Source organism: Lygodium microphyllum, chromosome 10 (assembly GCF_053477565.2).
Source record: "Lygodium microphyllum isolate KBCC chromosome 10, Lygodium_microphyllum_v1.1.10, whole genome shotgun sequence".
In the NCBI taxonomy this organism is placed as follows: Eukaryota; Viridiplantae; Streptophyta; class Polypodiopsida; order Schizaeales; family Lygodiaceae; genus Lygodium; species Lygodium microphyllum.
Window position 1 is genome coordinate 44,483,718 of NC_141144.1, and position 23,763 is coordinate 44,507,480.

At 43.2% G+C, this 23,763-nt stretch overlaps 1 protein-coding gene across 1 annotated transcript in view; it reads left to right on the forward strand.

The window, feature by feature from the left end:
* LOC148029950 (putative serine/threonine-protein kinase BSK3) overlaps positions 1-23,763 on the forward strand; it is a 45,182-nt gene that overhangs the window by 15,787 nt on the left and 5,632 nt on the right. The window contains exon 9 of the mRNA XM_087686233.1: positions 17,852-17,965. Coding sequence (XP_087542359.1) covers positions 17,852-17,965 — 114 coding nt within the window. The remainder of the gene's footprint in view (positions 1-17,851; positions 17,966-23,763) is intronic.

Genomic DNA, 23,763 nt, shown 5'->3' on the forward strand with positions numbered 1-23,763 from the left:
TGACACGAAGTTTCAGGCTATTATCAACTGGAAGGTCATCGTGCTACTGACTCTTCCTTCATATCAAAAGGTTGATAGGGAAAATTACTGCATATGGTGCGTAATGATGCTTGCCATCTTGGAGTCTTATGATTTGGCGGAGCTTGTGACCAAGGCTATAGACCATCCTATAGCTTGTGATGCCTCCAATCTTTCTTTAGATGAGAAAGCTGAGTTGATAAAGGTATAGATACATTGGAATAAACTGAGTGCCTGCATCCATTCCGTTCTCTTTCTCTCTTGCACTCTAGCCGTTATTGCTCACATCAAGCACTTGATTGTGGCTCAAGACATATGGTTGGATGATCGTGATGAAGTGGGCGTCTCTGGAGGTTTAGATGAGGACTTTGAGTCCTAACAAGTCTTCTATGCAAGAGCATGTCAATAATCTTTGGCAATTGCAAATGTAGGTCCAAAACATAGGGAAGGCGATTATCTTGGAGGACATGGCAATAACTCTTCTTTCTTAGTTATCACCCCGATTCAATGCATTTACTTTGCCTTGATTGCTTTAGGGTGGTTAGAGACTCTTTGCTGGGAAGAGTTGGTCCTTGTGGTTTTGGACCAAGAGGAGCTTATTTTTTGCAGTTGAAGTTGGAGGCTTTCTTTCACTTCAAGGATTTGTTACTCTTTGAGGAGAACCGATCAAGTTGGAAACTGAAGACGTTATGATTGGATAAGGGAGAAAAATTTGTTTGTAATGAGCTTGCTAGGTTCTGTGTAGATTATGATATTCACCAAGAGTTTGCAAACACAAATCCACCTGAAGAATATGACATATTAGAGTGGAATAACCGAAGTGTGATTGAAATGTCTTGCACCATGATGGAGCATAGACAGACACCTTAGTGTCTTTGGGCCGAGACCGTGGCTATTGCAGTCCACATCCTTAATTGATTCCCCACTTTGGCCGTTGTTGGTATGATAACCCATGAGGTGTATTTTGGGTCTAAGCTTGATGTTTCTCATTTCAGGGATTTTGGGTGTGATGCCTATGTCCACACTTTGAAGACTCAGTGTGATAAATTTGAAGTGGCTTCTCAAAGACAGGTGTTTGTGGGCTACAACTCACAATCCCACAATTATTGATTGTATGATTTTGTCAAACAGGCCGTCTACATGAGTCGAGATGTTTGGTTCGTGGAGGTTCTAATCTCAGAGGGAGGTAAGGAGCATCTCGTGCTTGGATATCCAAGAGACAGTTGGGCACCATCGCTTGTACCTTTGGAGCCTGCTTCTCGTGGAGGTGTTTCCTCTTTGGATAAGGATACTACTTTCTTACCAACTTTCTCGACTATGCCACTGTCGTTGGATGTTCCAGTGACGTTAGCAGATGGTGCATGTAGAGGAGAGATCCAACCTCCTTGTTGGGCATGAGACACACTTTGTGATTCCAGAATTGAGGGAGTTCTTGATGAGTAGTAGTTGCAAGATGAAGAACGGTGGTCTCGGAGGAGACAAGCACATGCTACCGAGCTTGTTTGTACTAACTATTGTTTGATGACCCATGCTAGTAGAATGATACTTGGGATCTTGTGTCTCGGCCCATTCATAGGAAGGCAATTCTCCTCGGGTGGTGCAAGACACACTCTGTGATTCCAGGATTGAGGGAGTTTCTGAGGAGTGGTAGTTGCTGGATGAAGCACGGTGGTCTCAGAGGAACCAAGCACATGCTGGCGAGCTTGTTTGTACTAACTAATGTTTGATGACCCGTGCCAATAGAATGACACTTGGAGATCTTGTGCCTTGGTCCGTTCATAGTCAGGTGATTGGTGTGAAATGGGATTTCAAGACCAAATATCATAGCGATGGTACTCTGGATTTTTATTATCCATGGCTCGTTGCAAAGGGTTTCACACAACAGCCATGGGTGGATTTCCATGATACTTTTGCACATATAGCTCCGATGGCTACCATTAGGGTTGTTCTTGCCTTAGCTAGCCATAGGAGATGGCCGGTTTATTAGCTTGATGTAAAGTCTGCCTTCCTCAATGGTGATTTGAAGGAGGAGATCTATGTTGAGTAGCCTCTTGGCTTTTCCTCATTAGATAGACAAGTGTACGGGTTAAAGAAACCCCTTTATCGCCTCACTTCACGTGCTTGGAACAAGAAGATGTACTTGTTTCTCCAAGGGAGGGCTGGGGTATCGACGTTCCTCTTGTGATCCCCAATTGTATGTCCACACCTCAGCTAGAGGGCACACGTTGTTGGTGCTTTATGTGGATGATCTTATTTTGGTAGTGACCATGCCTCGCAGGTCAAGGAGGTAGCATACACAAGGTGTTTAAGATGATGGATATGGGCATTTTTCATTTCTTTTTAGGCCATGAGATTTTGTAACGTACTTGCCTTGATTACGTGATAGATAATGTTTTAGTAGTCGCCCAAAGTTTACCTTCCAGCCGTTGCCATCTGAACTCTAACTAGAATGATTGGATTTTTAGCTAGTTCACCCTAGGTCTACCCTGCAGGGAAAGTGTCCTACCGTTACCCACGGAGGACCGACTTGAAGGTTCCTAATTGACCTAACAGTCACCTATCAACAACTAGCTCACATTCGGAGGTGTCCTTTGAGAGGCTTCGTGTTCGGAAGGAGCGACTACCATTAGCCTTGGTTCATGGAGTACAACACTTTTTTTTCAGTAGCAGACTAAGGATTTATGAAATCCCTCGCAGTGCTCTGGCACAACCGTCGTACCTATTCTCTAAGATATTATACAGTTCAGGTTCTGAGACCAAACCCTAGGTAATTCAGCGAATCAGCCATTCCTAGAGCTTCTTCCTAGCGATTGTTTTTGGGGAAACCTCTCGGCTAACCGAGACCACCTTGCCATAGGACTGGATTTGTCGGGAATCCATCCGCCCGCTTCCCTCTATGGGAGTTCTTAGTTATCTAATTACCTATCACATTATGTGAAACATATAAAAACAGCTTCATTAATTAAAAAGAATCCTTTTATGCTTAGTTGTTCGTTTGCATAGTTTACTCACGGAGAGTAAAACAAATTCATTGATTATGTTTCATAATATGTATTCTCTCGCGCATACAAGAGAAAAATTACAATTTCATGTGCTGCCTTATCCAACGCATCTGCACGTCACTAAGATCCAATGCACCTATAGTGAGCGTTTTTAGGTGTCCCAAGTAGAACTTGGGCTATATAGCGGACCAAGTAGTTCCTAGGTGCCTAAATGATTTATTCTTTAACTTCCCAAAATAAGATTTGTTCTTGTAACCAAGTTTCTTGGCCTTAAGTCAGTTTCTTTAAGTGATTTCCGATTTTTAAAATCTTCTATTAGAGCTTTTAGATTAAAACTATATCCTTGGCTAGTTTCTTTAGGGTTTCGTTCTTAGCAAATTCGCCTTGAATTCACTAGTATTCTTTTCTATGGGGTTAACATTAAAACTCCTCATGATTTCTCTTGAGTTCTGGGTTTTCATAGTTTCCCTAACAGTTTCTAGCCTATAAGATGCTTTAATAATTTACCAACCGACTACTGTAAGTTCGCAGTATTTCTTAAGAGACTTATCTTATTTCTATTGAATTCGGATAGAAATTTTCGTTCTTAGTAAATTTGTCTTGAATTCACTAGTTTTCTTTTCTATGGGATTAACATTAAAATTCCCATAGTTACCAGGAACGGGGAACGGAAACGGGAACGGGACCCCCTGGAACAGGGGGAACGTCCAAAGTGAGGGAACGGGAACGGAGGGAACGGTATATATATATATATATATATATATATAGAGAGAGAGAGAGAGAGAGAGAGAGAGAGAGAGAGAGAGAGATTTACGAAATAAAAAAAGAGAGAGAGAGAGATTTACGAAAAAAAGAGAGAGAGAGAGAGAGAGAGAGAGAGAGAGAGAGAGAGAGAGAGAGTTAACACTTGTCTTAGAATCTAGAGAGAGAGATCATATCAACCATAATTCATGAAATTAGACTCTAGAGACATACTAATCAAGTTTCAACAATAATAAAGATTCAAAACATTGTAACTAGTAATGGATTGTCGCATTCATAATTCAACATTCTAATCAACAATGTTGCATAAGTCCAACTGGCAACAAGTGTGCATTGCAAAAACACAAAATATGCACTAAACAGTAAACTTTAAAGCCTAAATAGTAAAGATCCAAGTTACAAGAGCTCCAATTTCCAAGCCAATACTCTAAAGTTCCAAAAGGCTAGCTACTAAGTGCTCTGATTCATGGAAGATGGCTCCACTGTGCCTGAATGCTCATCCTGCTGAACAACATCCTGCCCATCATCATCACCATCATCATCATCGTCATCTTTTTCCCAACATATAAAAGAATCAGCCTTTGCAACTGATGTACGAGCTAGCAAGTGAAGATTGGAGCTCACATAAACTAGGTCATTCGTCTTCATTGTACCAAGACGATTTCTCTTCTTTGAGTGAATGTGATTGAATGAGCTCCATAGTTGCTCTAAACAAGAAGAGCTAATTGTTTGGCTAAGAATACGAATAGCCAAACTTTGCAACTCTGGAGCATCTTCCCCGTAGTCCTCCCACCATAAAGCAGCCCCAATATTTATCCTGTCCTCTAGTGCATCCTCTATACCAAACATCCCTAATGTTTGCCGATATACAGAGAGCTGATTTTTAATTTTGCGTTGCATTTCACGGCTGGGATAAAGCCTTGCAAGCAATGTGTTCCAAGCCTTGACCACCTCAAGGTCTCTTTCTTGCATCTTTCCTTGAAACTCAGGATCAAGCACATATGCTGCAGCATGCATAGGAGAGTCATACTCATTCCATCTACTGATGCATAACTCCTTGATCTGCTCATACCTATTTGCATTTGGTTCCAAACTCTCCAACCTCTCAATCATGCGATCCATACCTTCATAGATCTTCCCAATGCATGGATCCATGCCATCTGCAAGCCTCAACATGTGCATAATAGGATCAACCATTTGGTTGGTGCGATTAACCTCATCCCAAAAATCTCTATCAAAAACACATGCATTACATAACACAGCAGTAGCAGTGGCAGCCCCAGTCCAATTTTCATACTCATCACTAGCAAATAGCTCCTGAATTGCACCTTTGCAATAGTGCAATCGACCAAGCATAAGAAAGTTATATGCAAATCGTGTATCCGAGTATTTAAGAAGTTCTTTGTCACTTCTCTTGCGAAACTCAGCATGCAAGTACTGATGATTACATATAAAAGTGATAATCTTGTTGCCTTTTGCAACAAGAGATGCAATCCATGGCAAGTCTCCAATATCCTTCAACAAGTTATTCAAGCAATGCGCCATGCATGGACTAAAGGTGATATGTGGATACATTGCCATTAAAATGTTTCCTGCTGCCCTATTTGTAGATTCACCATCTGCCACAAACTGCACTACATTTTCTGCCCCAACAGCCTGCACTGCCTCGCACCACTCGGATGCCAATACATCTGCACTCTTTCCAGTCTTTGAAGCATCATGATGTTAGAGATCACAGCCAGGCAGGAGATCACAGCCAGGTAGGAGGCTGGTGCAGTCGGACTGCACAGTCGAACTGCCACGTGGCAGTCCGACCCATTGCAGGCAGTCGGCTGCATTGGCGCCCTATTTTCTGGCAGATTCTGGCTATAAATAGCCGACATTCCCAGCAGTCTTATACACTTCTCTGCTCGCAGATTACAGACCGGTGACACGCACAGATTCCGTCTCTGTTCGCAGATTTCAGACAGGAGATAGTGCAGACTGCAGCGGACTTCGAGGTGAACAGCAGGTTGCATCGTCGAGGTGGAGACACGCAGTCCAGCGCACTGCGCCCGTGTATATATCTGCATATCTTTGTATTCAGCACACTTTATACAGCAGATCTTTATCTTCCACTGTCTCTTTCTCTCTCTTCTCTCTCTGCGTTCTCTCTCTCTCAGTCCTACGCTTCCGCACCGCTGCACTCTGACATGGTATCAGAGCAGTGTTAGAGGGCTGACTGAGCGCAGAATCAACTTGAAGAGGAGTTTCCATCGCGACACAAATTTGCGTTTTTTGCGTTTAAGGGCAGACAGGAGGGCTGTGCCTTGGAACAAAGGTTGAAACGAGTGTGGGCTCGCAGGAAGTTTGAGTTTTCAGCCTACAAGTGCAGGTTTTGCTTTTTGATCGCCTCCGGCGGGTGAAGAAGGTACAGGACGTGGAAGAGCCTTAGCAAGCTGAGTTTTCCCAGTCAGAGGGGGCTGCTTTTGCGTTTGTGAAGGCATTACAGGTGAAGATGTCTACTGAGATTGACTTGGAGTTCTAGTCGATTATGGACCGAAAGGTGCTTGTCTTACTGGCTCTTCCTGCAGATCAAAAGCTCGACGGCGACAACTACCGCATTTGGCGCGTCATGATGTTGGCCATCCTTGAGTCCTACGATTTGGCGGAGCTGGTACAGGAGATCGACCGGCCCTCGGTAAGAGATGAGTCCAAACTCTCTTCCGATGCTCGTGCGGAGTTGGCCAAGGCTCAGTCTCATTGGGACAAACTGAATGCCAGGATTCGTTCCTTTCTCTTTCTATCATGTACTACAGCCGTGATCGCTCACATCGAGCACTTGACGGTGGCTCGAGAGATATGGCTGGAGCTTGATCAGATGTACAATCGGATGACTCTTATGAAGCGGGTTTCTTTGGAGGTACAGATGTCAACCTTGTCCGTAAATAAGTCTTCTTCGCTGCGGGAGCACATTAACAAGCTAAGGCAGCTTCAGATGCAGGTTCAGAATGCAGGGAAGCCGATTTCCTCCGAAGACATGGCGATCACACTTTTGTTCCAGTTGCCGCCACGATTCGGTATATTTTACTCTGCTCTTATTGCTTCGGGGCGCGAGTCTACTCTTCGGTGGGAAGAGTTGGTTCCTATGGTCTTGGACCAAGAGGAACAATTAAAGGGACATAATGCTTCCAAGTCGGAGGCGTTGATAGGTCAAGCCTCTCAGAAGAAGAGGGATAACAAGTCCAAGAAGGACAAGGACAAAGACTCCACATGCCATATTTGTGGAAAGACTGGCCATTGGAATAAGGATTGCCCTGACAAAGACAAGAAGGACACCAACAAGAAGGACACCAAGGATTCTGCAGCGGTGGCTGCACCCTCATCAGCTGCATTTCTTCATCTAGCTGTCATTGAGGACGCTTCACCGAATGCTTCTGATGCTGCGATGATGGCTCCCCAGGCTCGAGAGTGGATCGTTGATAGTGGTGCCTCACAGCACATGACTCCTTCATCAGATGGTGTTACCCAATTGCGACCCTCGCGTGGACAGATTCTCATTGGAGACAGCTCTTCAGTATCTATTGCAGGTCAGGGTAAGATGCAGCTTATTCCCGATGGACGAGGTGGTACCCATACCTCAGAGGTTTTGCATGTACCAGGCTTAGGGTACCACCTCCTTTTAGTTCATAAGATTTGCTCCCTTGGCCTTTTGGTGGAGTTTGACAGTACTACGGTGCGAGTCCTTGAGCGTGGATCGAGGAAGGTTCTCTCATCTGGATATAAGGAGAACAGCATTTATAAACTGAAGTCTTCCACCGCCCTCTCTACTCTTCTTCTTACCTCTCAGTCACAGTCAGAACTATGGCATGCTCGGTTTGGTCACCTGAACTATGATTATCTTCGGAGGGCGTCACGTGGACAGCTTGTTCGGATATAGTGGTGAGCCAGCAGCCATGTGTCTCCTGCATTCGGGGGAAGCAGCATAGGGATGCCATTCCCCACACAGCTTCGCGGCGGTCTACTTCACCAATGGAGCTTGTATCTACGGATCTATGTGGCCCTATGAGGAATGAGTCCTTACGTGGGAGCTCGTACTTCATGCTGATCGTGGATGACTACGCAGGATGACATGGGCCTACTTTTTGGCATTAAAGTCAGAAGCTTTCTCACACTTCAAAGATTGGCTTCTCTTTGAGGAGAACCGATCGAGCCGGAAGTTGAAGACCTTGCGCTCCGACAAGGGCGGTGAATTTGTTTCTAATGATTTTGCTCGGTTTTGTGCAGATAAAGGAATTCACCATGAGTTTGCCAATACCAACACTCCTCAAGAAAATGGCATTCTTGAACGGAAGAACCGTAGTGTGATCGAGATGACGCGCACCATGATGGAGCATCGACAGACCCCTCAGGTTCTGTGGGCCGAGGCTGTGGCTACTGCAGTCCACGTCCTTAATCAATCCCCTACTTCGGCCGTGGAAGGGATGAGCCCGTTTGAGGCTTATTTTGGGACGAAGCCAGATGTTTCTTACTTTCGGGTCTTTGGGTGTGATGCCTATGTTCACATTCCCAAGGCTCACCGTGATAAATTTGAAGCAGCTTTCCGAAAACAGGTATTTGTTGGCTACAGCTCCTAGTCCCAAGGCTACTGATTGTATGATCCCGTCAAGCGGGATGTGTACACTAGCCGCGATGTATGTGCGGTTTGTGGAGGTTCCGGCTATATCAACGGGTGAGGAGCATCCCGTTCTTGGAGATCCAGGGGAGAGTTGGGCTCCTTCTACAGTTCCACTGGAGCTCGTGCCTTTTGATTATGATTCTGTTTCCGACACAGAGTCTACTGCACCACCGGTCACCTTAGAGGAGTTACCACCGGTGGATATTCTAGAGTCCTCTGCTGATGGAGAGAGACGAGGGGAGGTTCGGCCTCCTCCTCGCTGGGCTCGTGACACACCCCGTGATTCAGGGATCGAGGGGGTTCCTGAGGAGTGGGGACCGCAGGATGGTCCGCGGTGGTCACGGCGGCACCAGGCACATTCTACGGAGCTTGTTTGCTCTAACTATTGTTTGATGACCCGTGTTATGCAGGATCGAGAGCCCACCTCCGTGAAGGAGGCTTTACAGTCCGCACCATGGAAGAAAGCTATGGAAGCCGAGTTGGAGGCTATTGAGAGGAATGGCACTTGGTCACTCGTGCCTTGCCCCCCGAATAAGAAGGTGATTGGCGTCAAGTGGGTCTTCAAGACCAAATACCTTAGCGACGGTTCTTTGGATAAGCACAAGGCTCGCCTTGTTGCTAAAGGTTTTGCACAGCGCCCAGGGATTATACTTTTGCCCCCACAGCTCGTATGGCGACCATTAGAGCTGTTCTTGCTTTGGCTGGCCATAGGAGATGGCCTGTTTACCAGTTGGATGTGAAGTCGGCCTTCCTCAATGGTGATTTGAAGGAGGAGATCTATGTTGAGCAGCCTCCTGGCTTTGGATCTTCAGATGGGAAAGTCTACAAGTTGAAGAAGGCCTTGTATGGCCTCAAGCAGGCTCCGCGTGCATGGAATGAGAAGATTGATTCGTTCCTCCAGTCTCAGTTGGGATATCGGCGTTCCAAGGCCGATCCACAGCTTTATGTTCACACTTCCGAGGATGGTTGTGTGCTTTTTGTCTTATATGTTGATGATTTGATTGTCACAGGTGATGACGCACAGCAGGTCCAAGAGACGAAGTCAGCTTTACATCGGACATTCGAGATGACGGACTTGGGTCTACTCCATTTCTTTTTGGGCCATGAGATTTATCAGTCTTAGAGGGGGATCTTCATCTCTCAACAGAGATATGTACAGGAGCTCTTGGTGTCTTTTGAGATGGAGGATTGTCGGGCCCTTTCTACTCCTATGGATCCAAACTGGAAGGCCACTTCCCATTCAGCTTCTCCTTTGGTGGATGCTTCCCGCTATCGTTAGTTGATTGGGTCCTTGATTTGGCTTCTCAACACTAGGGTTGATCTATGTTTTGCTGTTGGGCTCTTGGCAAGGTTCATGAGTGGACCTAAGACGGTGCATTGGCAGGCTGCTCAGAGGATACTTCGGTATTTGAGGGGGACGTTTGATTTAGGGATTCATTACCCCGCAGGGACAAATGGTTCAGATATTGTACTTGCAGGTTGGAGCGACTCGGATTGGGCCGGTGATGTGGACCACAGGCGGTTTGCTACAGGTTACTGTTTTACCTTGGGTGCAGGTGTTGTTTCATGGAGTAGTAAGAAGCAGCCCACAGTAGCCCTTTCGTCTACTGAGGCGGAGTATTGGGCCGCGTCTTTCACCACCTGTGAGGCTGTGTGGCTTCGGAGATTATTGGAGGAGCTTGGGTGCCCCCAGACTCGTCCTACTTTGCTGCAATGTGACAATGAGAGTTGCATTGCCTTGGCACGGAACCCTGTTTTTCATGCCCGGACGAAGCACATAGAGATCCAGTACCACTTCAACCGAGAGAAGCTTCTGGATGAGACCATCACTGTGGAGTACTGCAAGACGGAGGACAATCTTGCGGATTTGTTTACGAAGGCACTTCCCCAGGCTCTACTTCGGAGACATTCCAGATCCCTCAGGCTTCTGCCCTGCCCAGGCTCTGAGAGGGGGTGTTAGAGATCACAGCCAGGCAGGAGATCACAGCCAGGTAGGAGGCTGGTGCAGTCGGATAGTGTGCAGTTGGACTGCACAGTCGGACTGCCACGTGGCAGTCCGATCCATTGCAGGCAGTTGGCTGCATGCCGATTGGGTATTTCTGGCGCCCTATTTTCTGGCAGATTCTGGCTATAAATAGCCGACATTCCCAGCAGTCTTATACACTTCTCTGCTCACAGATTACAGACCGGTGACACGCACAGATTCCGTCTCTGTTCGCAGATTTCAGACAGGAGACAGTGCAGACTGCAGCGGACTTCGAGGTGAACAGCAGGTTGCATCGTCGAGGTGGAGACACGCAGTCCAGTGCACTGCGCCCGTGTATATATCTGCATATCTTTGTATTCAGCACACTTTATACAGCAGATCTTTATCTTCCACTGTCTCTCTCTCTCTCTTCTCTCTCTGCGTTCTCTCTCTCTCAGTCCTACGCTTCCGCACCGCTGCACTTTGACACATGACTACCAATGAAGTATACATCTCCACGAGAATATGCAACAACTGTATGGACCTATGGCGTGTGTCACTCCATCCATCTGCTATCAATGTCACTCCATTTCTTGCCCATTGATTGCGAATATTTGCTGTTGCAATCTCTATGGCTACTTTCTCCTTTTGAAGCAATGTAGTCCTGATAGTTTCTGATGAAGGGGGCCGTATATGTGGGTCCATACTCTGCAATCTTTGTCACCATATTTAAAAAATAAGGTGACCTGGCTGATTTGAATGCAATATGGTCATGGTAAAAAAGCGTGCCACTGTTGCATCTGTTTCCTCTTTTTTCTTTGGTTCCCATGAAGTGTGCAATGAACTCTGTTTAACACCACGACCTGTTGCCATTGATGGCCCACGAGAAGGTTGCGTAGCCACTAATCCTGGTGGTCTTCTGCATGAAGCACCATGCCCTGCTGGCCTTGGAGTCCATGTTGTTGGATCCACTGCTATATTTGGCGTCCTCCTGGCATGTGAATTCCCCATAGAAGTGGCTATGCGGTCAAGTAACTCCTGCCTTTTCTCAATTGATACATTGGTGCAAAAACGCACCTCTTTCCTCTCCTCATGTAGAAGATGGGCTCTCACTTTATCAGCCCCACTAGTGCGAGCATAAGGGCAAAGTTTGCATTTCCAAGGGCGAGCCCCTCCACCTCTCAATGGCACCCCTGCATCTACCTCATCCCACCATGACCAAGTAGTGCTTCGACTTCGTCCAGTTGTTGACGAAGTACCTGTTGAGGATGATGAAGATTCCATAGATGTCAATGCTGCCATCTATATAGAAGTGACAAATAATCAGTAAACTGTAAACTTCAATGAAATTAGTAATTACAGAAATTTGCAGCCAACATTTCAACATCCATGCGTCAAAGTTTAATGAAATTGCAAAAATTTCAACCAAGGTCCAAAGTGTACCGTGTGCCGCACGCGACGTAGGTGGGAGACTCAGAGGCAGGTGGGAGAGTCAGATGCGTAGAAGTAGGCACGGCGCACGCCCACGGCCTTGGCGAGGTAGGTGTGGCAGGCCAAGCAGCCTACAGGCGGAGGAGCAGGAGCAGGAGCAAGAGCAGGCGCAGGAGCAGGAGCAGGAGCAAGGAACAGGCGGAGGAGCACGAGCAAGCGGGGCAGGCGGCCGCAGGCGCAGGGGACAGGCGCAGGGGAGCACGAGTAGGCGGGGCAGGCAGCCGTAGGCGCAGGGGACAGGCGGGAGCGAAACGTCAAACAGGAGTTTTAAAAAAAATAAATTAAAAAATTACATGGCTGGGCTGGAACGGCCGTTCCAAACAGGGAATGGCCAGGGAACGGGATGGAACGGGCTGGAACGGGCCAGGGAACGGGCTGGAACGTTTCGCCAGCGTTTCCTGGGCTCGTACCTCCCGGAACGCGTTAATCCGTTCCTATGCACCGGAACGGGCGTTTCCTGTTTCTATGAAAATTCCTCATGATTTCTCTTGAGTTCTAGGTTTTCATAGTTCTCCTAATAGTTTCTAGCCTATAAGATGTTTTAATAATTTACCAAGTGAATACTCTAAGTTGGCAGTATTTCTTAAGAGACTTATCTTATTTCTATTGAATTCAGATAGAATTTTTTTCGAAAAACCAGTGGTATTGAAATTGGCAAAGGGTTGTTACCCGTGCAAGTATGCCGCATCTCTTAGGGAGTTTTTTGCTAGCAGGTGGTCACCAGGGCCCTCACCTTCTGTATGAGGCCGGGATGCAGGATACGATATTCATTATCGAGGTGCAGGGTCATGCGCAGTGGTCGGTTTAGAGGCTCTACCCATCCGCCAGGTACTGGAGCCCACAACAGACCACTCTAAGATATGGGAGATCATAGGGAGTCTTATTGGTTGGCATTTCTGGAAGGTGCGGTGTCAGGTGACTTCGGTCGAGAGAGACTTTCAGTAAGGCGACCTTAGCAGAGCTCTAGACCTCCATCATCTACTCCCTTCGAGGCCGATGGGATTAGGTGCAAGGCGAGTCCAGGGCTCGTCAAGAGCTCCGATGTCATTTCATGCGCACTTGGGGCGGCCAGGACCTGCTCTTTGTGATGTAGGCAGGCAACCCAAGATAGCGATACATCCCTCCTCCATGGCTTCTTGCCCCCATCCCCCCCAAACAGCCTTTGAGAGGCTTGTATATATGATGTATTTGTGACTTTCATTAGCTCTAGCTTGTCTCTTGAGCATGAGTACTCCGTTGTAATCAATTTTTTTGCATAATATAATCACCCACATTTTACTTGCAAAAGAAAAGAAGAAGTCTACTTTCAAGACTTTGCTCTAGGTATTTTCTTCTATTTAATTTAAAGAATGCTTTGTTAGTGCTAGCAATAGAAACAATAGTTCCATTAATAAAATTATTTTTTGTGTGTTTGATTTTTTAAAGATCACAAGGCATATAAATGGCCATGATGTTATAGTTTTATTTGATAATGGTTCTACTCATAATTTTATTTTTTCTAATGTAATGCAAAGTTTAGGACTCCACTCCATACTTGTTGATTGAGTTTATCGTATTCGATATGAGGAGGGTCCTACGGGCAATCGTTGGGATCAGATAGTGGCAGATTAGATTTTTTGATCCAATAGTACTATTAGATTATGGATTTCCGACTTATGAGCCTTGACCATGTGGATGTCATTCTTAGGATGCTATGGTTTCTTTTTATATTGATTATGAAAATTGTATACTTTCTTTTTAGTTTGATAATCGTTTTTATGTGATGAAGGGTTGTTTATCCTTTATGATTACAGGAGAAAAAAATAAAATAAAATTAAAAAATATATATAGCAGTGGAGTTTACCCAACTTATATTTGCTTTGTTGAAAAAGTTCAATTATTTGATAAACAATATAATTTGATTTTTTAAAATAATAATCTTAATATAAGTTCTAACATAAGTGAGTATTTGGATCTGATATTACATGAGTATATTGATTGAACTCAAACAGACTTTCGCTGTCTCACAGAACCTTAGACCATAGGATTCGATAAGCATTCCATCTCTTGGCAACCTTATAGGTTTAGTTCAAAAGAGGAGGATGAGATAGCCAGGCGACTTTAGGACTATTTGGCTAAGGGTTATATTAAGACAAGTAAATGCCCACGGGGCTTGCTTGTTTTTCTTACAAAAAAAAAGGATAGGATGATACACTTCTATGTCGATTACAAGGATCTTAACAAGGTGACCGTCAAGAATAAATATCCATTGCCAAGGATGGATGATCTTTATAGATTGACTTTGTGGTGTATGTGTTATTTCACAAATATTGATCTAAGATCCGGATACTATTAGATACAGATAGCTTTCAAGCATGTCCCAAAAACTACGTTGCGAATGCGGTATGGATATTATCAAATTTCGGTTCTACCTTTTTGATTGATCAATGTTTTTGCAACTTTTCAACAAATGATGAATGATTTTTTTTGTCTATATCTAGGAATCTAGGTAGTCATTTTTCTCGATGACATTCTTATTTATAGTAAGTCATTGGAGAAGCATGTAAAACATTTGTGTATCGTCTTATATCTCTTAAGACGAGCAATTATTTGCTAAACTATCCAAGTGTGAATTTTTTTGCACGAAGCTGTTATATCTTGGTCATATAATCTCAATTGATGACATTTTGATTGATTTCGAAAAGGTATTGGGTTGACCAATGCTTTTGTAACTTTTCAATAGATGATGAATGATTGATTTCGTCCATATCTAGGAAACGAGGTAGTCATAGGTCTTATATCTCTTAAGATGAGCAATTATTTACTAATCTATCGAAGTGTAAATTCTTTTGCACGAAGTTGTTATATCTTGGTCATGTCATCTCGATTGATGACATTCAGATTGATTCCGAAAAGATACGAAAATGTATGAGTATTACTCAATTGGTCTATTTTGGATATCATAAGGCAAGTAAAGTCTTTTTTAGGAAAATTCATTAATGACTATACTCATGTTGTTGAATTCTTAATACATTTGCTTAAGGCTATTCGAAGTAAGAAAAACCACGTTAGTCTACTTGTTGTTTAGACTAGTGAGCTCGATCAATGTTTTCAAACATTGAAATAGCTTGTAACTACTACATCGATGTTGTAATTATTGAATTGAATAAACCTTTCAAGGTAAATACGAATATCGGTGACTATACTTTAGATGCTTTTCTTTATTAGGATGGCCGATCTATCGCGTTTGAGAGCTGTAAGTCCATTGATGCTCAAATACGTTATACCACCTAAGAGAAAAAATTCTTGGCGGTCATGCAAGTACTTAAAGTATGACATCATTATTTGTAAGGTGCTCAGTTTATTATTTGGATAGTGCCCCACTCATTGAAATACCTATGTGATCAGCTTGATCTTTGTGGCTACAAGGCGAGATGGGTGGAGCTTTTGCAAGAGTTTAACTTTAAAATTCATTACGGGAAGAGTGTAACTAATACGACTGCCGATATCCTTAGTTGAATTTTTGAAGTCAGTGTCTTGTCCTTCTTCAAAATTTCGATTGATTTTTATCTCTTCGAGGGGCGTTGCCAAAACGATCTTCACTTCGGTAAGATTTGGCATCTGGTTGAAAAGGGACCTAGTAGCCTAGGCGGTTTGGATGCCCAAAGGTTGGCTACGGAAGAAAGATGATAAAAAAGTATTTCACTTTAAAATGGATTACTTTTTAAATAATGCAAAGTGTGTGTACTCGATGATCAGGATATCTTCAAGAAAATTATGTGTGTGTGTCATGATGCGCTAGGTGGTGGACACTTGGCATACATTGGACTTGGGCCTTTGCTGCTTGTTATACTTTATTGGTTGTATATTAAGACTATGGTTGAGTCTTATATGCGTGATTGCCCATAGTGTTAGCTTAACAAAGCTAAGCGGCACAAATAAGTGGGATTATTATATCCTTTATAAATCCGTGATAGGAAATGGAGTAGCATTTCTATGGATTTTGTAGTAGGATTGTCTCGTATGAATGAAGGTCATGATGCAATCTCGGTTGTGGTCGACGGATTGACGAAAATGGCTTGATTCATTCCTATTAAGACAATTGTCAAAAGCCATGAGTTGATTGGTCTCTTTTTCAAACAACTTTATAGGCTTTATGGTTTGCTCAATTGAGGAGCAATGATTGGGATCCTAAGTTCGTTGGCCATTTATGGTAAAACAGTCTTTTAAAAGTTGGAAACTTGATTGTTCTTGTTGTCCTCGGGATCTCTAGAAATCGATGGGCAGACCAAACAAATGAATTAAACCTTGAAGGATATGCTTCGTGCATTTGTCTCTCGTAGACAATCTAATTGGGAGTGTTATCTTTCTCAAATTGAGTTTGCTTCTAACAATCTAAGCATTCGGCTAATAGTTATAGCCCATTTATGTGTATATACAGTTATGAGCTGAAACCACTGATTACCGCAAAGCTCAGGGGGGTAAAAATGCAATCCATAGTTGACTTTTTGCAAGACGTGCTTTCTATAGGATATATAGGAGATGTTGACGATTGCGAGTGAAAGTGTTAAAACAACCCGAGATCGTGCTATGTTTTATGCTAACCAACATCATACTCCTAGAGAGCTCCAAGAAGACATGTGGTTTTACCTTAGAGTCCGAAAGGGCTTTGATTCAATAAATCTTAACAAGTGCTATAAATTATCTTCTAGGTATTGTGGTCCTTTCCAAACTACCAACATGATAAGTAGCATGTCCTATGAGTTAGAATTACCATCGGAAATCCAAGTTCACCTTGTGTTGCATGTGAGTCATTTGAAAGAAAGACTGGACAAGGCGAGTAGATTGTTCCGATTGAAGAAGTCCCTCAGCTCGAGGATATTGCTCATTATGTTCCACTTGAACTTGAATTGGTTCTTGGCCTTGGGACTAAATGATGCCGTCGGACCACTTATCCCGAGTATTTTGTCAAGTGGAAAAACTGCTCGGAGACCGAGGCTAATTGAGAATCAGTACGTTCATTGAAGAGTTGTTTGCCTCTCTTCATTCTTGAGGATATTGTTGAGGATAGCAATCATTCGTAAGGAAGTGTTGTGTCCTTGGACATTCAGACGGGCGCTAGTAGCATTGGTCACGATGGTTAGGAAGTGACTTAGTGCAAATGCACTAAGGACACTTCAGGCAACCGAGTCGTATAAATAGGACTCAAGGCCCTAATATGTACATAGGGATGGTTGGGGCTGGTGGTATGGGACACCAACCCCTGGGATGTGGTCGTGGCCCGGAGTGCTACTAGCTCCTAGGCTCAGGGGTGAGCCCGTTTGGCTTTATGGCTGGGAGGTGAGTTTGATGTCCAGTCCCTTTTATGTCGAGTTTGTGTGGTGTCTCATGTGTAGGTTGGATCCTAGGGGGATGTTTCATGAATCCTATTATTGCATGTGCTGGAGACTGAAGTTTCGTTATTTTATTTGTTACCTGCAGAGCTGTAAGGTGATCTAGGTTATATTGGAGCAGTTGCAATTGTGTTAGGGCCTTGTTTACATCGAGTTATAAACATGTTGTTGTATATGCTGTACAGGGCTATTGTAAGCAGCACCTAGGTCTATGATGTTTATCTCACTATATGCAAACCTATCTTATAAGAACTCTGGACGATTGATGAGATTCTCATATTCTGCAAACAATGATTTTTCTCGCATAATGCTCGCCGAAACTCCTCAAAAGCAAATCCTTTTTCTAGCTAAGTTGTTGTAATCTTTTCCATTATGTCATTGTTCATCGTCTAAGCATAGATGTGAATTAGACAAGTAACTACTTTTACTTGCTGAATATTTAGAAAGCTGAATTTGGCAAGTTAGCTCCTTTTTGCAGAATGTTTGGTATAAAGAGTCACATTTCTCCCTGAGGTTTTGCGGCAGCAATATTTTTTGATAACTGTAGGAGAAATTCTGAGAGTGGTTAATGTGATATTTGCAGCTTTCATTTCAAGTCTGGACCAAACAGATGCAAGACATGCTATCTGCCAAGAAGAGAGGTGACAGTGCATTCCGAGAAAAAGATTTCAAAACAGCAATTGAATGTTATACACAGGTAATGATGTGCGTGCATGCTTGTTATTAATTTGCAGGAAACATCAAAGCTTGTTTTCTGCTTGAGAAAATCATGGTAGGCTTATTAGTGGCTTTCATTTGATGAGTTTGATGTAATTTGAGACATAAAAGCATGAGTCTTGATGGGGGAGTGGCGCTGAAGCTATTTGGGGCCCTTTGATTACCTGGTACTTTCTTATCGAGACTATATCAGGTCTGCAAAAGACACTGCACAGAGACACAATCTCCTTTTCTTTTTTGCATCAATTGGGGGGGCGGGGGGGCAGTGTTTCTTCTGATTATATCACCGAGGAATTCCTGGAAAAGAACAAATCCACATAAAAAGTAGATCTGATAAAGCTCAATACCACTGCAGTGAATGACAAAAGTACAAGCGCCTACTGATGCCCCCAAATTTGGAGTCTAAAGATTTTACTTTGTAGCTTGATGCATGGTTTAGTCTGCATGGACCTTTGTGTATTTGTGGAGCATTATAATTGTTATGCAAATGTATACAGAGCATGTGTTACAGGATGTTTGATGGTGTGAATGTTGACAAGAAGGTCCTTCGTGAATGTTTCAGTTCATTAACTCAAACTACTTCACAAAGAGAGAGAGAGAGAGAGAGAGAGAGTGTGTGTGTGTGTGTGTGTGTCTTGTTCTCTTATTCAAGGATGCCCTCTTAGTCCTTTATTGTTTGCATTGGTCATTCACCGGATGCTCTCTTTGTTGGATAGGGTGGTTGATGATAGGGAGATTGTTGGTTTGGCTCTTCCTAGTGGTCCTCAACTTTTGGGTCAACCTTTGGCAGACGATTTCTTTATGTTTTTTAATACTGACTGCACCAATGTGGATTGAGCAATGGCTATTTGGAGTCTTTTTGGCTTAGCTTCAAGGCTTCATATTAATGCTCAGAAATCTACATTGATTTCTTGTATGGAGACTAATTTGTAAGTATCGGGTTGGTAGGGAGCCATTGTTTCTAAACATGAAATTACCCGGCACTTGGGATATCCCATTGGCACGAATGTGGCTCCTTGGGCCTTGCATGATTGGATGTACTTCTGAGTTCATGATAAGTTTATGTATTGGAAATCTAAGGGCTTGCCTCTTTATGTGCACTTGAAAGTGGCTCAATCAGTCATGATTAATATGTTCTCTTATTTTTTACCCTTGCTTCCTTGGACCAAGAAGTCTCTTGTGGAATTGTTGCAACTCATTGTTTTATGCTGTGAAAGAAGAAAGGGAATCATTTGGATTAGGTTTGGATATGGTAGTAGCATGTTACTACTTCAAGATGGTTTTTTTTTTTGGGGGGGGGGATTTACTTTGTTGGATATCAATCTCCATATCATAGCTGTGAGAATGGCGCTTTTGCTGGCCGTGTGTGTGTAGAGTCATCCTTGGACTGATGTGACAAAATTTTTCATTGAGGAGATTGGTATCTCCCATGTTCACATGGTTATCTAGATTTCTTGGTAGCATGTGCTGAATCCAACATGGCCAATACTTTCAGGTGCTTAAGGGGCTATAGTTAGATCTGGTCGACCTTCTAGGAGCATCTTTAACAGTATACTACATTGCTTTCTTTCAACCTTCTTCCCCTTGGTAGGGTTTAATGTTTGTCAACTAACCCAATGATTTTGATAAAAGGTTAGCTAATTAGATCTACTGCATTATGGTAGAGGATAAGAGATGGGTCACGGAGAAAGCCAATAAAGTTTGGCACGCTCGGGATAGTAGAGGGAAGTGGTGGGACAAATTTCTTCAATTGTGGAGGTTTAAGATTTGTCATCAAGGGAAAGTTTTCGTATGGAGGCTGCTTATTGGGGGCCTTCCCATTAGGGATATATTGTGTTCTTGATGTTTAAGATGCTACCGTTGATACAAAGACGATGTATTCATTTTTGGCATTTTATGAAAGAGGGGTTATTCTTTTCTTCATAGGAAAGATCTTGGTGCTTCCATGGATCTGCCAATGGTTCTATGTACTGAGATGGTGGTCCCTTGTTTTGAGGTTCCACGCAATCTCGATGTACAACCACTAGTTAAATGCAGTAAACATGCTTTTGATACTCTGACAGAAGAATTTGAAGAAGCTTGGCAAGGTCAAAACAATACTTCTATCTAGCAGAAATATTAGCAACATCTTGGCAAACCATATTCATATCAAACTGCACTTTGTACCCATGGCCGCTTTTCTGGTTGAAGGAAATGGCTAACAAACATATTGCATATCAAAATATATAATTTTCACCAGTCATATATAATAAGATAGAGTAACCTCTTGTGCATATTTCAAGGCACTTAGGCCCAATGGTAGGTGGTTTTCTTTTGTAACGTATCCCCCTGTCCACTTGTAGGACACGTATTAGCAGCCCATCGGGAAGAGAGTCCAGAAAGCGCCGCCCGGCACTCACAAGGAATGTCACGGGGTATGGAGAGGGGTCATGGATTTTCCAGAATCGATAGGTCATAGGAAGCTTGGGGTATCCCTTCCTTTGATACCCGTTCTTCTCATAATGTCCCAGCACCTTGATTCTGTCGGCAGGGATTACTCGAGTCACTTCCTCGTACACATACTTGTTTTGCTTAACTTTCCGATTGCCGACATGCAGGGTTGCGTTTGCGTGAGCCTCGACAAAGATGAATAGATTCACGATCTTTAATTCCTCCATTCACTTGATTCTCTTCAAGTTGGTTTGAAGGTACGCAAGTCGGTGGGCTGCTATGTAATATATTCCTGATTCACTCGTCCATCTCTGTTCCACGTACAAGGGTGAAGGATTGTAGATGCGGTCTAGAATATTCATCATGCCTAGCCTCCGTCGATAATCCGAAGCATGCATTGCAGTCATAAACATAACCTGGAACACCAAGAATTTGTTTCATGCTTCGCGACTCTGCAGCCCAGTATCCGTAAGTAAGGAAATGTTCTTAACGATAACATTGCTCTACTTTTCCTCATTAAGTTCCCTTGTAAATATTAGATCCGTTGGTTCGCTCTGATACCAACTGTAACATGTTCCCCTGTCCACTTGTAGGACATGTCTTACTAGCCCATCGAGAAGAGAGTCCAGAAAGCACCATTCGGCACTCACAAGGAATGTCACAGGGTTTGCGATCAAGGTCTTCCCGAGTCTGCCATGAAGCGGAAGCATCTGGCCGTTCCCACTTAGGATCAACTTGAATCAGGGTTTTCTAATAGTCAAGTTTCTAGGAAGTAGCTAGCGTCGAGTCCCAGACAAACCACTTTGCGCAGAATATCAGGGCCGAAGCGGATTTATACTGCACTTGGTTCAAGGAGAATGAGAAACGAGAGGGATGCGAAGCTCGACCTCTCTGCTCGTAAGGCATAGTCCCATTCCGTTTCCCTAAAACTGCATAAATCGGGACTCTAACGCTATTGATTCTAGGTCATTGCTACCTCGCTGTCAATTCCTTCGAGAAAAGTTCCTGGCCAACTGGGACCACCCTTTTGAAGGATGGACCCAGAGTCACGTCCACCGCACTTTCCTCGGGTTGCTTAGTTATCTAGTTACCTACCACATTTAGTTTGACAAGCAAAAACAGCTCTCTTAATTAACCAATTAAACACTGGTTCCTTCACGTAACTTAGGCACTGACATAGAAAAACAATGTCAAGCAAGTTTCTTTTCAATATTTGACCTTTATTTATCAAAGTCTTAGGAATACATCAAATATCCTGTCTGAAGGCTATCCCAGCAATCCTCAGGGGATCGCTATTCCAAGTTCCGTCCATTGACTAGTATACGGGCCTTGAGATTCTATCTCGAGTCACATCGGTCTCTTGTGCAAGATCCGGAGGTGAGTTCTAATTACAAATTAGTTTCTTTGAGAAATGAGTAGTTGCCCTACTATAACACTCCCAACCCAACTTGCTAAGCCTTTGGGATCTTGGCAAGTCGCGAATGATCCAGGGTCGAATGTTGGAAGTATTCGAGGAAAAGAAATCACACCTTAGCAGTTGGTCGTACGAACGACCACTGGAATGCTCGTGATTGTACACTTAGGTGCACTGTTTGTACTTCTTTGCTCAAGGAACTAATTTTAAGAAAAACAATAATGCTTCAAGTTACAAATCTTGGAGGGAGAGGCAATTCCAGTTACCTCCGACTGTCTGTCTGACCCTATCCAAGGGGGTTGTTAGCCGCGCCGGGTACGTGGACCGAAGGACGCTTGGGTACTAGGGGAGGCTCTGGCCGTAAATTACCTTGGTCTAAGGTATAGTAGTACTAACTTGTGATTTAGACGCAAGAGCATATGGCCTTGCAGGCTTGTTGCACGAGATAGGTGTTGGTACCTGACTTGTGGGATTATATCTCCCATCATGCGGTATTTTTTAATCACGATATAGGGTTTGGGAGTCCTATTGACCCCAATCCAAAACCCTAATCCTACTAGGCTGATAAAAGTTTTGGTCCTAGGGTCCCTAAATTCCTTGCGGAAGTCTAGCATTTGGTCATCTGATCCTTAGGGTGAGAACCCTAGATCATTCTTACACGGCGTTTAGATAATCCTAACATTTCGTGAATGTGGGTAGGACCTTTAAGATTGGAAATATTTAATCGGCACTCTAAGTGCGATACTAAGTAGAATTTTAACATAACTTAATCTAACCTAGTACATTGAGGTGTTCGTCGTACGTTAACTATTCACGCCCTTATGAATCTCATGTGAGTTACATAATTACATGCGATTTACTTAACTAATCTAACTATCTTACGAATAAAGATGATCCTTCTCTTAGAGATGCAAATATTTCCCTTCAAAATTTGCAAGAACTTTCCTTAAAAGATGGAAGTAACTGCAAGATGCATGAGATGTATCATTTCATGCGAATATGCAATTTCAAGACCATTGACCTTTTGCCTTTATGTAAGACCATTGACCTTTTGCCTTTATGTAACTATAGGTTCTACAATGATCTTTCTTTTCCTCGTCCTATACGATATTGGTTGACATTCAGAATCATTTCTTATAAATCCTACGTTTTATGCATCAAATTCAAAGCTTTTGTATTTTAGTGAAGGTGCATCCTTTCCGAATTGCGAATTTTGATAATAGAACTCTATGCATGGACACAACATTCTTTCATGACCAGATGCCAATGAATACATCATAGATTTAATCCATTCTTTATCACTTATCTCAACCTAGAATGTAGCTATCATTGCATGTGAATTGCATACTATATGTTTTTTGTCAAAGTTCATAAATCTTTTCCTTTCATTGCAACTACTTGGACATAATTTAATGACCGTCTACGATTATCTTATACACGAGTCACAACCAGGAAATTATTACATAAGTGCATTATGTGTTATATGCCCTATCCTTTGCGCAATGCAACAAGGATGTCTTTGCACAATTTTGTCTTTTAACTTATGCATCATACGTTCAAAAATACGACTACCCTTGACCATGGAAGTGCAAGCAAATGCAAGTACTCGTCATGCAACTGAACTTTGTAAATCGAACAAGTATATAAATTTTCCAATGCATTTAAGTTTCCCTACGTGAATTAAAACATGCATTATGCATCATTTCCATGCGGGAATATTTTTCGGAACCTAGGCATTCAATATGGGGGCGTTGTCCACTCTCGTACTTTGGGTGGAAGCTCCCTCATGCGCTCCTCTCGACTTTTGCTTAGAAGCCATTAACGAAGTAAATTTCGACTCAGTGAACACTCCCTTGGCTCCCTTACAAGTTTGGAAGTTACTATTGTCCGAGATCTCCTTCCTTGCACAGGAAACAGGCCTTGCAAGACACGGT